This window comes from Protobothrops mucrosquamatus, unplaced genomic scaffold, assembly GCF_001527695.2.
Source record: "Protobothrops mucrosquamatus isolate PMUCROS unplaced genomic scaffold, P.Mucros_1.0 scaffold150, whole genome shotgun sequence".
Classification (NCBI taxonomy): Eukaryota; Metazoa; Chordata; class Lepidosauria; order Squamata; family Viperidae; genus Protobothrops; species Protobothrops mucrosquamatus.
In genome coordinates, this window is record NW_015386515.1 from 1,490,279 (window position 1) to 1,504,293 (window position 14,015).

The following is a 14,015-nucleotide window of genomic DNA, read 5'->3' on the forward strand; positions in this document are numbered from 1 at the left end:
TACAGGACAAGACTTCAGCCCAATGCCTAAATTACCACCAAGTGACCCCCCCCCCCGTTTCTTCCTTAAAGGAATGGGTTACTCAACTGCGCAATATGTGGCCTCTTGTAAGGAAATCTTTAAAGGAGGTTTGTGACGTGTATAAAAAGCAAATAACAAAAAACACGTGGAACCTAAAGCCTTCAATGTCGGAGAGTAGCTATCTATCTATCTGTCCACCCGCTACCTACAGTCTCTGCAATCATCAAACAAGTTAGGGCCCAAATATGTGGGGCCCTTCCCCACCAAATGCATCATTAATACAGTAACTGTAGAATTACATATGCTCAAGTCCCTTTGACGGGTCCATCCTGTGTTCCAATGTAGTTTGTTAAAAACCAAGGTTACCTCCTTCCTTAGACCAGAACTTTCACCACCCTTGAGCCATTAATGATTGAGGGGGAAACAACATTTTGAGGTCTGTAATAGTTTAAATTCTCGTAAACACCAGGGAAATCTCCAATACCTAGTTTCCTGGAAGGATTTTCCCAAATCCCAAAACGAGTGGGTTGACTACTGCCATGTTAGGGCTCTTAAACTTGTTAAACATATTCATAACCAATACCCCGAGAAACCTAAGTGAAATTTATCTCCTACCTTTTACTCTCCCTGTTTGTTTTGTTCTCTTCTGCAAGATTAATGTCGCTGTTCAGGGGGGCAGCATGTCAGGTCCACCTTTGTGTCCTGCCATTCGGTTGGAAGGGGGAGGGATATTGGCATATTTGGGATGCTTTGGCTTTGCTGTAACACTTTGGAATTAGGGAGGGGAATTGTCTTCGGAGATGAAGCAGACTCCTTCCCAGCCAGTTCCAGCCTGGTTCCAAGACTGTTGTACCCTAAGAGTGACCTATTATCTACCTAGCATCTCAGCATTATCAAAATATCTCCACGGCATCCTATTGGCTTCTATGGATAGATTATGTCCAAAAGATGTTAATGAAGGAATGACAGATAAAGAACACATTTTGACAACACAGAGAAAGTACTAAAAGTGGAACTACAAATGCTGGGCCAATAGAATGATTTAGAAAAGGACATTAGACTGAATATACAAAAGAAACTGGCTGAGGTTTAAAAACTAAAAGGGAAATGAAAATGATAAACCAAGAAAATGACCTGGAAAAAGTTTTCTTATTGAATCTAAAAAAGAGGGTTGTTCAAGCCCCGAAGAAATCTGCAATGGGATGAAGAAGAATTGAAGAAAAATCAAATCCTATGACAATATTCTACTGTTAAATAAAAGGAGTATAAAATTGGTTTATTTGATCAAGGTTTAAATAAGACTTTTGGGGGGGGCAGTTCTGGCAACCCTTTATGGACTTTTTGATGACACCAGAATTACAAGGTTGATGTTTTATAAATATGCCTATAGATATGGGATGAAAAGATATGTGTTTGTAACTTTATATGGGTTGAAGAGTTACTAAATTTGTTTATACTTGTGATGAAGGTTGGAAGTCAATTCTTTATATATTTTTCTTTAATTTTTTTCTTCTTTTTTCCTTACATTTTTATTCTTTTTTTCTGTTCTCATCTCTTGTTCTAAACTTACATTTGTATTAGTTTTTAATATTATAATAAAAATTCTTAATAAAAGATGTATTTTTAAAAATGTTGTAAACGTATCCTCCAAAAAAGCAGATGGAATGGGTAATTCTGGGATATAATATAAAGAAGTAATGGACAGTGGCAACATAGGGAGGGTGGAGCCTGGCTGAAATCATTCTGAAGATCACTATCACAGCATATTGATTGTCAAACTTAATTTGGATGCAGGTATTATCATGCAACATTTAGTAAGTGCCAGCACATGTCAATAAGATTTCTAAATTCTGTTCTAAAAATAGTCAAAAACTATTTTAAATCGAATGCCATGCACATTGAATGCCAATGCACAGGACTGATACTTGTCAATAAGAGACTGTAAAATCAAGTACTATTTCATGCCAGATCTCCCCATCCTAAATCAAGATTGTTGTTTGGCAACTATGCTTCCCTGCGCCTTCTGGTACAGCACAAAATAAGTGCCTAACATAGAGCTTACTAATCATATTTAAGAACCTGACTGAACAATAGTTAGAAGGGTGAGACCTGTTTCCTTTTATGAATATGGAGATAATAACCAAGGCATTACATTCAGGATGCAGCGGGTTACAGAGAGATGCTTTAACATGGGATTCCTGCACTAAGGAGGTTGGATTCAGTGGCCTAAATTTCTCCTGCCAACTCCATAGTGTTACTTTCTGAGAGTCCCACTTTTTAGCCATATATTAAAAGCAACTGCTCATCTCCTTTTAGAACAGAAGCCTTTTGTTTTGTAGATCATAAGCCTCTTTATGACATTTACTAAAACAAAAACATGTACACTGGTGTTATCACTGGCAGTTAATTCCATTAGAAGAACTAACAGTCTCAAACCTTCCAATCCTTTTTAAGAGCTTATACTAAAATGTTCATCTAGCTAAATACATTGACAATTTACAAGCCAAAACAGAAGTTTAAAGGGTAGATTTGCCCTGGGGATAGGATAGTGATCATAGATCTAGAGTGCAAAATTACAATTTAGTTTTAAGTTCAGGATTCTGTTTCTCAATCAAACAAATCTTCATTCTAAAAGCATTTTTTTTAACTCTTACAGATGGAAAAATGTTTTAAAGCAACTTTCCACCACAAATAACAGGGGAAAAGTGAGAGTTGACTTTGCCTTATTTACATAATATTTTCCCCCTGGGTGCAGAATGTGCATTTCTTAACAATCAGCTTTTGGCTATCCTTGAAAAAGCAAATTCGCAACTACCTTTTTGCTCTACAGCAGGAGTGTCAAACTGCCGGCCCACAGGCCGGATGTGTCGTGCAAAACCGCACCCACCCCATTGCCGGCAATGGAAAAAAATTCACGATACATTGCGACCTGTCATGTGACATTGCGAGTTTGACATCCCTACTCTACAGCATTGAATTGCTAGATGATCTCATTGAGGAGTTTGGGGATTATGAAATGCCCAAAAGGACCGCTGCACATACAAACAGACACAGCATGCTATTCTTCAATTAGCAGGCGTCACCGAAAAGGTGAGAGCTTCCTTACTTCAATGCTAACAGTGAATAACATGCTCAATTTGTATCCATGATGAGCTGGCAATGTTCACCAAATGTTTGTCTTTAGCAAAGATGTTTTTTTAAATAGGAAACCACAAAATAGGGATTAATGTTATTCTATCCTTCAGATCTAGTCAGGTGATTCTGTTGGTTGAAGTAGACTTCAACTTTGCTCCTAGTCCAGTACCTTTTCTACTTCATGACACCAAGTTTCTGTGCCAAGAGTTGCAATGGTCACACTTGCTCAGGTAGCAAAAATCATCCTTCAACGTAACCTAGGAAAAAAGTTCCCAGAGTAGCCAAATAGGTTGCAATCTCCTAGCAAACACTACTCAGTACAGGGCAGCTTGTGCATGTAAGAGTGCAGAAGCGAACACCTCAGCTCTTAGAACATGGCCCAACTATTTCTTAGATGGGGATGCATCTCCTCAAAATATTAGTTGCTAATACCAGGCCATCTGGTATTTAATACTGGGCCTATGAAGAGAAACTTCAAGGACCCAGCAGCAGCAACTCCATCAATACTGTAAATGATTCCTTAGGAAACATCTCTGAGGTGATTAGCCACAATCATCAACATCAAGGATCTAATAATCAGCATTTAAAACCAAGATATTAACGTGTTTGTTAAGTATCTTCCTTGAACAAAAAATAATAATACTTAGAGCATAAAATATAGAATAATAGGATTGAAAGAGACCTTGGAGGACTTCTAGTCCAACCCCCTACTCAAGCAGGGAGACTATAACATTCTGGAAAAATGACTGTCCAGTCTCTTCTTACAAGCAATGATGGAGCACCCACAACTTCCGAAGGTAAGCCAACTGCACTGGTGAAATGTTCTGTCAGAAAAATTCTTAGTTCTATGTTAGATCTCTCTTTAATGATATTACACTTGTTACTTCTTGTCCTGCCCTCAGATGCTTTGGAAAATAGTCGACTCCCTCTTCTCTGGGACAGCCCCTCAAATATTAGAAAACTACTATCATGTCAACCCTAGTCTTTCTCTTCACTAGACTAAACATACCCACTTCGTGCAACCATAGCTTCCAGAGCCCTTATCATCTTTGTTGCTGTTCTCTGAACTCTTTCTAGGATCTCAACATCTTTTTGTATCATGGTGACCAGAACTGGATGCAGTATTCCAAGTGTGGTCTCACTAATGCAGTGTAAAGCAGTCTATCACTTCATGTGATGTTGAAACTATCCCTGTTATGTAAATTTATTATTTATTAAATAAAATATATTTGCAAATATATATCCACAAGATGTAAGACAGACATTACTTTGGCTTATAATGACAAATAAATCTGTAAAAAGTCATGTGAGGTGTCGGCTAACTCATATTATTCTCTTCAAGATACCATACCTGCAAAGTTGCCAAAACATCAGATAAACTCAAAGCCCTGAAGCACTATTGCTCACAACATCCTTCCAGGAACAATATAAGCAAAACTTAAGAGTTGTAGCCTAATCTCCTGTCCTTGGTGAAATATCCTAAGAAGATAATTTACGACAAATATTTTAATATTTACTTTGAAATGCCTTGTAACTCTTACTCCTTATAATCTCTTTTTGATGTTTGAAAAGAGTTGTCTCTTTTTAAACCTTCAGATCTATCGCAGAACCCTGCTTCTGCCAGATCCCTCCACAATCATGAACTTTGATATACTTTCAAAAGCCTACCATCAATTAGAGCTTGAGTGGCTTCATCATAAGGAGGCATCTTCTCCATTTCTTCCTCTGCTGCCTTGTCATCTGATGATGGCTTGGGTGATGAGACCTACAGAGACATTAAGCCAAAAGAATGCTATTAGTTCTTTGAAATCCATTAATAACCTTGTAGAATAACAAGAAGAAAAGCAAGATAAACTGACTAAAGAAGGTTGATTTTATAGATATCCTGTGACCAGAACTTTCAAAGAAAGTGCATTACCAAATCAGGAAAAGGAAAATAAACCCATGCTAAAGCTAAGAGTAGTGGATCTTTTTTTTTTATTTGTCCTACTTCATTGCAGGGTCCACTTATTTTGCATTCTGCTTGCTTAGTTTACATAGCAATGCCATCACTGCATGGTGCAGCTAGGGACCTGTTGTTCAGCCAGCTTGCTGCCGATCGTGATGCTGTTTCAGGGCTGAGAGTGTGTGGCTGGGCCAAGGTCACCCAACTGGTGTCAATGTCTAAAGGAGAACCTGGATCTCCATTCTCCCACTCCAGGACTTTCCCCATGTCACCATGCTGGTTCTTGTTTATGAATAACTCCATACTAACCACTAAACAAAAGAGTCACTTCAAATATTGCCAATTTCAAATGAGTGAACATATTTCAATAGACATTGTAAAAAGTGTTTAAATATTGCCACATAAGAAAAGCATATTCTTATGCTGGGGATGGGCAATCCTCAGAGCTCTTCTGATCAAGACTGCTGAAAAATAATGTTAGCAGAGATTCCCACCATTTTGAGAAAGGAAAAATGTGAATGCTGCTGTGTATACCCTAAAAAGATGTTACAGTTAAAAAGAAATAAAATCCCTCAAAGTCCTTCCCCAATCAACTCATTCTCATGCTTAATGTGACTCTCCTCTTCTGTAGTGCTCAGCCCCCCTCCCAACTGCAGGGTGTGATTGGCGACCAAGGTTTACCTTGATTTACACAAATGGCATCTTTTAAATCTCTCCTAAATTGTTTAGCACGCAGCAGACAACGTTGGTAGTCTAAATAGTTTGCAAGACAGATAATGACTATTGCATGCATGATTCTCTATGAAATATCTGGCTTTACAGAGAAGACCGTTGTAATTTTTTTCTCTGGTTTATTTTTAAAGACTTGGAAAGCAATGCAAGGATCTGGGTAGTATGGGAGATGCCACTGATTTATAACTCCCAGCAGCTCCGGATAGCCTGGTCAAAAATGTAGGAACTGTAATTCAATAACTTCCAGAGGAATACATGCTCTTTTTTCTAATATTTGAGGAAGTTCCTAACATTAAAGAAAATGTTTATAGTTGCTTAAACTACAGATTACATCAAACCAGTATGTTTTTATTGAAGCTCAAGTATTAGGAACAGGCAGGTCTCAATTAGTGTGGTTAATGAATCCCACGAATGGTTGCATTATTCAAATTTGCAGTGATATTTCTATGGAAAACAGAGTGATTGGTTCCTATTTGACAGAAATAGGCAATTAAAATTTTTAAACATAAATTGTATGTCCTTATTAATGAAATACTGTGTAACAATAAAAGAGGATAAACCCATATTCAAAGTTATTCTGCTGTAATTCTTCAAAATAAGCCTCTTCATTTTTAAGTTTTCTTTGAACAGAACCTTTCTTTTCTACATTTCATACACAGGATGATTAGCACCTAAAACCCCAGCTGTGCAAATGATAGCTTGGTGCTATGGATTTTGGCTTGCTTTAAATGCAACCTGGCATCAATTTATAATTTGCACTAAATCAAATACATTGCTTTATTCAAACTCACACTAATCACAATCTGTGTTTATTCTATATAGCCTGAAGTCCCCCTTTCCCACTGCCCTTAAGAAGAAAGCAAACCTGTCCCTACCTGATTTTATCTATCTAAGTATGAAATATAATTATTTATCATCTAGAAGTCTATGCTTACAGAATTCTTTATGTAATTTGGGATATTAAGTTATTTTGGAAGCTTGACTACATACAAGCAATGTCAGCAAATGTCTGCAATCAGTAAAGTTTCTTCCGTATTGATCTTTCATAAGATTTGCTCAGACTTTACTAAAATATCTCTTTCCCCTATCCCCAATATATAATTTAATGATCAGTTCTTCTCAAGTTATACAAACCATAAAGAACTGAATAAATAAAATAAGCAAATCTGCACACATTTTCCTGGGGAGCACAACTTTGTAAACACAATCTAGGTTAGGAATACAATGAGAAACTTCCTTGTAAATTTCATTGATAGATGTCATACTGCTGTTCAATGTTGTACCTTCATCTCTTCATCCAAACTATCACCATCAACTTCCTCCTCGTCTTCCTCATAGTCCTCTTCAGGGGGTAACTGGTCCATCTGGACATCAGATGGAGTATCAGACTCCTCTTCCACTGGAGTATTTTGTGGAGGCTGTACTTCAGCCGAGTTCTGTAAAGGGAAAACTGAGTTCAGCCTAAACTATTCTTGTTCATGCACTTGATTACCAACTCAACTTGGCTCTTCAACAACTTGAGAAGCAAGGAAAAATGAGTACTACAGATGTTATTTAGGAATCCTAAATAAGAAGAGTCTATCCTTCCACTAAGGCTTCATAGAATAGAAAGGGCATTGTCTACAGTCTTCAGTATCAGTTCCCCAAGCTATCTTGGCCACATCAAAGGCTCTTCTCCACAACTTGACTGCAAAGGGAGCATGTGCAATTGATAGCGAAAGAAACTTGATAGAGCTTTGGATATGGGTCACAAGAAGTTAAACTGGCATTCACTTCATTCAACAATTGGTGGATTCTTCATTTAGCAATGCATTTATTAAATGTGGAAAGTAAACTTCATCTGAGGTTTTATTTGTGTTGCTATTTGTCTGCTCCTAACTGTATCACTTTTCTTTGTAATTAACATTTTCAGTCTTTTTCATCAATTTTAATTGCTGTTAATTACCCTGAGTGCTGTATGAGCACTAGGAAGACAGGATATAAATATATTTATGTATTAAGTTTCATACTGTGTGGAACAGGCCCACTTCCTAAGGAGAAAGCTTAATATTAATGCCTGCCAAGATTTAAAAGTACAATCAATCAATAAAAGATGCCATCCCCTGAGAATGGGTCTGCCCACCCAGCATGAATCCTGTTATGAAGGAGCAGCTGTTCTAAATATATATTCCAAACCATTCTTCCAGAAGTACTTCTTCTCAAGGGTTTTAGATACTGACCTCTGTTTTGAACTTCTCCTTGATTGCTGGCCACACAGTGTCCTGGAAATGGCCTCTGTCCACCTGCAAGGAGTTACCCAGCAAGGTCTGGAAGAATAAGAGCAGAAATAAGCCATTATATCGTACTAATGAAAGTACTAATTCAACTTAGCAAATGCACTTCCTGTTTCTCAGAATGTTTGCAAGAACAAGATAGCATTTCTCTTAAATACAACCAATTGCAATAAGGAATATGACTACAAAAATCCTAACAGTCTCTCTCCTTCTTTCCTTCCTTCCTTCCTTCCTTCCTTCCTTCCTTCCTTCCTTCCTTCCTTCTTTCTGATTACAAATAACTTCGGGGGTTAAACTTTGAATATTAATATTTAAAATTCTGTGCAACTCTTTTAGATTACAATTGTGTTTAATATGTCTTTTTCTTTCCCTAGTCTCCAAAAAGAGAGAAACTGAAATAAAAAATTGCCTTTCAATAAGTGATTCAACACATATAGTTATAACTTCAGAATCTGCTCACATAAATGATTTGTGTCTAGTGCAAAACAGTATTTCCCAGTTTTTTAGCTGTTAGCAGCTTTAATTCCTATTAACTGATGGAAGAGCATGATGAATTAACTTTAAAAATAGTGCAGGGAGGAAGAAGTAAAGTATTATTCCTGGACAATTTTTATTTATTTGTTTATTTATTTAATCAATTTATATAGCTGCCCAACTCACACACAGTGACTCTGGCCAGTATACAGCCTTAATTATAGTTAACAATAGGGAAATGCTTCTTCTGCCCTAGACCTTATACTGATATTATGGGTCAATAGTATTTTGGGTGGAAGAATTAAAAGTAAAATTAACTCTCAGCCTCCATATAAATTTCCATTGTCACATGACTAAAAGATACTTTGGGGAAAAGTCTGTGTAGGCATCACTGGAGAAGAATTATATCACATACCAATGAGTTTATATTATAGAATCAACATTTTTTACAGCCCCAGGAAGTAATATTGCAAAACACAAACAAAATGTAAGTGTAATTTTGGCATGGGAAATTACATCACCACATGGATGTTAGTCTTGGCTCTCAGATAAATGGCTTGTTTCTGCTCTTGACCTTGGAAGATGAACAGACTGGTCATCGATGCAATAAACACTGAAGATCCAGTACCTCTTGCCAGGCAACCAGGCACCCATAAAGAGAACTACTAAGAACAAATAGGACAAGGCACGATGGCAATTGCCGAAAGAGGAACTGGCTAAAGAAAATGACTTCACAGAAACATCTGCTAAGCCAAGAGCATCTGACCTGATTTGCACCCACAACTTTAGCTTCCCTCCAAATTTAAAATAACATCCACTCTGATCTTACATGAACGAGTGACAAAAGAATCACAAGGAATAGAAGATTCTTGAAAGAAGATGAAAAATCCTGCTTGAGTCCAAAGAGCCTTCTTGATAGTTAAGTATTTCCTTTCTTACCTGGGCTTCCGTTTCTGATAAGATCCCGTCCCCATCAACATCTAGTTCAAGGTGTTTCTGAAGCTCTACAACAGTTATTCTGAAGAAACATGAGGCAAATAAGGCAGTTAGAGTGACAGCCAGCTAACCAAAAATTTGAAACAGGAACTGCCGTAATGAAACTAGGTTTTTGGTTTTTACTTTAATCAAAAATAGATATTTTCAGCAATTGGTCTTGAAGATTTACAGCAGGGTTCCCAACTCCCAGCCCGTGGCCCAGTATTGGGCTGTGGCCTGTTCAGAACTGGGCTGCACGAGGTAGGCAATTGCACACACAGCTCCAGTTGTGCAAATGGAGCTGTACACACTTGTGTGGGTGCCTGCCACTCACATGGAACCATCCCCTCCCCCCCCATCCACCAAACTGGAAAGGATGGGGGACCGCTGATTTACAGCATAAGGCATTTCTGGCAACAGAGTATCTTGCCTTAAAAAGAGAGGATGAGAGCAACTGAGACTGGATTAGATGGTCTAAAGACCCTTCTATCTTGGAAGTAGAAGGATTAGGAAGTGCTCAGTATTATTTAAAAATTAGAATTATTGCAAGGATTGGTTCATATTACTGATTTATTTAAAAAGAAAGCATTCCTTGTGAAGGTGATAATGGATGGTCCCCAAAGGAATGGTAGAATTGGACAGTAGGGGAAGGGCTGAGTAGAATAACTGCTCTTTTTACCCCCTTCTACCAGATACCCCAAAATTCCACCATTGAAAACAGTTATATTAGACTCACATTCCATCTGTGTTATCATCCAATTTATGAAAAGCCTCTTCTGCTCTGGCTTGATCCTGTGCTGCTTTTTCAGCTGCTTTCTTTTCTATTGCAAAGCAGATAGAAACATATCTAAAGAAAACATATCTAAAAGGTAAATCACAAAGCAGCTCACTCTGCCGCCGTAGATGACAGTCACAGCTGCTGGTGAAACATTAAGACAACAGAAAACTACATCATGCCCAAAAGCTCATTACTGTTTGAATTTACAGAAGAGTTTACCTTTCTAAAACACCACCATTAAGGCTATTGAAATATCAGCATCTGCCTGAATTCATAGTCCTTCCCTACAACTGGCCACTTAGTAACAGTTCAAAGCGTACTACAACTTATGACCAGATTTGAAATTCTGACATCCACTTCCATTCCAGGATCACATGATATTTTGGCTACTTGGCAATCAGTCTGCATTTGTAGCATCCCACAGTTTACCATGTTTTTGCCTGGTTTCTGGCCAAAAAACAAATAACCCGTGGCAAACAATAGGTTCGCTTTACAACCACTACATTCACTTAATGAGTGCCACAAAAAAGGTTGTAAAATCATGGTTGTAAAATCATGTATAGTCATCTGCTTTATGACTGTTGTGACTTATGACCGAAATTGCAGGTTCAATTACAATTATAAGTCGAGAACTATTTGTATTTCCATAAACAGCTAGAGACATACGCTTCAATTCTGCTATTATTCTGAACTTTAAGAGGTATCCAAGATCACCTGTGCACTATGCAAAATTGCAAGAGTCAGAGGTATGCCCAGCATTTGTTTTTCACTTATGCCTGTGCTTAAGTCATGATATAGTAATACAAAGACATTTAAGGATTATAAACTCCTCTCCCAGAGCCCTGTCAAACCTGAGAAGAAAATAGTGTAATAACTGACATAGCAAGTACACACCTAAGTATAAAAAAGAAATTAAAATGTAACTGGTTAATACTGAGTGTAAATTATTTCCATCTATCCATACTCAAGCAAATTGTTGCTCTTAATTATTTGCCTGATTTTGCCATGCAAAACCTGAAAACCTTGTGTATTCAATATTTCTAAAATATTTTAAAAACTGAACTGTTACAACACTTAAGGAAAATTTTCTACAGAGCTCTAAACACTGCTGCAGTTCTTAAACATTGGTTAAACTACTCGTATTTTTTTAAGTAGCTTAACGGTTCCCTAAAAAATTCTATGAAATTCTACTTGCCCTCAACTCCAGCTAACATTTTCCTTGTTAAGAATTCTGTGTTATTTCCTTAAGCTGGCATTTTGCTGGTTTGTAGTCAAAACTAAAAATGTAAAAGCATCCATTTTGGTACACGCCAAGATGAGTTCAGTCCAGCACTCTATTTCTAGTATGGCCAAAAATAAGATATACATGATATTGTATCACATCATAAAGATGACAATTGTCCTGTACTGTCAATATCATTATACAAGTGATATTTAGAAACAGTTTGTTTAAAAGGTTTGTTTAAAAATGCTTGGTTGTTTTGTTGGGGAGGAAAAAGCAAAAAAAAAAAAAAATCAGTTACAGGGATGTAACAAATCCAAGTGTTCTAGAAACTGAACATTTTAGATGACTCTTAAACATTTAATTTCTCCTCTGGACCATGCCAATGCATCAGAACATTCAGCTTTGCACATCCCTAATAAGAAATGTAGCTTTCTGAACCAGTTTCATACATCTACCATTGTTTCCCCAAATCTCACCAATTTTCTCAGGCATCCTATCATTTCAGATGAGAAAAAATGTTATTGTTTTCATTCCTAAGCTATTCCTAACTTGCCATCAACTATGGTCTTCCCATAGATCAAAATCTCTTTTCTCCTTCATTTTTAACAGGAAAGATGCTAATATTAAGTGTCATTAAAGCCTTCAGTACAGTAACCCAGACTGACCATCCCAGGCTTTCTGGTGGATATCTTTGGCCTCTTTTTCAGGTTTCTCAGCAGCTTCCTTTGTTAACCGTAGTGCCTCCACTTGTTCCTCCACAGTCTTCTTACCCTCTTGTAATTCTGTTAGTTTTTTCTACAAAGAGAGGAAAGAAAAGGACTATCTGAATTTTGTCCAAATCCAAATAGCTTCCTGCTTGAATCCCAATTATCCGTCTTGCAAGATATGGCAGATTTGTATAGCAATACAAATATGGCTGTATGTACTGTATGCATGTATGTGAGTTGGGTTGAGAGAGAGCGACTGGCTGGACCAGTTATTTTCTCACTCCAATTCTCCTCACAGGGGAAAATAGAAGGAAGACACATTATAAATATTCACTACTTTGAATTGTATGTATTAAAAAAGTCAGAATAAAAGTTTAAAAAGGAGGTAAAGAGACAGCTGCTGAGCAACTATTTTGTGTTGACATATATGACATTACATGTTAATAATAAACATGTTTTCTACAATATCCAGTTTAAAATGTATATGGACAATCAGCACTTACAAAAAGAACAGAAGGACTCCAGAGCCTACTCAAGATACTCAAAAATAGGGTGCACTCCCAAATTTTGCTTATACAATCACAAAGTTTTTACTTTCCTTAGAGGAATATCAAAAACCAGTCTAAGAGGAGCCATAACCTGGCTCTTCTCAGCGTGTCAAAAGTGCTTTGGCAAAAATTAAAACATCCAGTACAGCCCAGCTAGCAATAAGCAATTTCTCTGCAGGCTGCCTCTCACCTGTTTTTCTTCCTTTCTCTTACTTGCTTCTTCCATCAGGGCCTTCTTGATTTCAAAGCCTTCTCTGGCCACCTCAGCCATCTGCTTCAGTGCCTCCCGCTCCTTTCGGCCCATTTCTCTGCAAAGGGACAAGGGAATAGAATGCCAAGGTTTAGGACAAGGCATTGTTCAGTCGTGGTATCTACCAATGGGTAGAAAGGAATTCTATCCTAGAAAAAATCTGCACAAGGGAAAAATATTTTGGCATAAGTGAAGAGAATGGTATGGATGCAGTACACTGTCTAATAACGTGAAAGCTATTGTTGCTGTCAAACCTGACTCGACTCCATAGTTGCTTGCACCTGCTTTTGCTCGCTTTGCCAGTGATGGGAGGAGGGTGGTGAATTCCTAATGGTGGGGAGGCTATGGAATGCAAGTGAACCTTCTGTTGCCAGAGAAATGTTATCTACCAAGGCCAAGTCATGAAGAATGTTTGACCAGAGAAGACAGTTTTTTCCAAAGCAAAAGAAATGAACTCAATTGGTGAACTTGAACTGTAGGTGGCCCGAAGGGGAAGAGGGGAGTTACCTATGTGGGTTTTACAGGAAAATCCCAGAACTGACTTTGCTTCTGGCGTGCCTAGATGGGTTTTTCAATAAAGCTACACTCTTGATCAACCTAAAGAGCCGGGAGGGTTTTTTTTTTTTATTGAAAGTGCCAAATGGGATGGTTGACAGTTGCTTTTCAAATTCATAAGCATGGAACATAATTCTGAACATTATATAGTAGTAAATAAGCTAAAAAGAGCAGTTATAAAGTTGGTATGCTGCAATGCACCATATTCTGCCACTAAATTAAAAAAAAAATCGATCAACAGAAATTCTTAAAAAGTAAGCACTGTGGCTGGTTTTAGTCCAGTTTTACTTGAAAATGTGCCCATCTGCAAAATATGAAAGAAAATTGGGAATGGTAAACAGTATCCTGAGAGGGGAAAATCAACTTTACAAGTTTACAAGGTCACCTGGTAGTAACC

General features: G+C 37.6%; 1 protein-coding gene across 1 annotated transcript in view; it reads right to left on the bottom strand.

Moving 5' to 3' along the window:
* The window catches only part of PRKCSH (protein kinase C substrate 80K-H), a 43,754-nt gene that overhangs the window by 24,255 nt on the left and 5,484 nt on the right, over nucleotides 1-14,015 (bottom strand). Inside the window, exons 6-12 of the mRNA XM_015813295.1 lie at nucleotides 13,004-13,121; nucleotides 12,224-12,353; nucleotides 10,292-10,376; nucleotides 9,520-9,598; nucleotides 8,053-8,139; nucleotides 7,117-7,269; nucleotides 4,825-4,921 (exon numbers count right to left, since the gene is read on the bottom strand). Coding sequence (XP_015668781.1) covers nucleotides 4,825-4,921; nucleotides 7,117-7,269; nucleotides 8,053-8,139; nucleotides 9,520-9,598; nucleotides 10,292-10,376; nucleotides 12,224-12,353; nucleotides 13,004-13,121 — 749 coding nt within the window. The remainder of the gene's footprint in view (nucleotides 1-4,824; nucleotides 4,922-7,116; nucleotides 7,270-8,052; nucleotides 8,140-9,519; nucleotides 9,599-10,291; nucleotides 10,377-12,223; nucleotides 12,354-13,003; nucleotides 13,122-14,015) is intronic.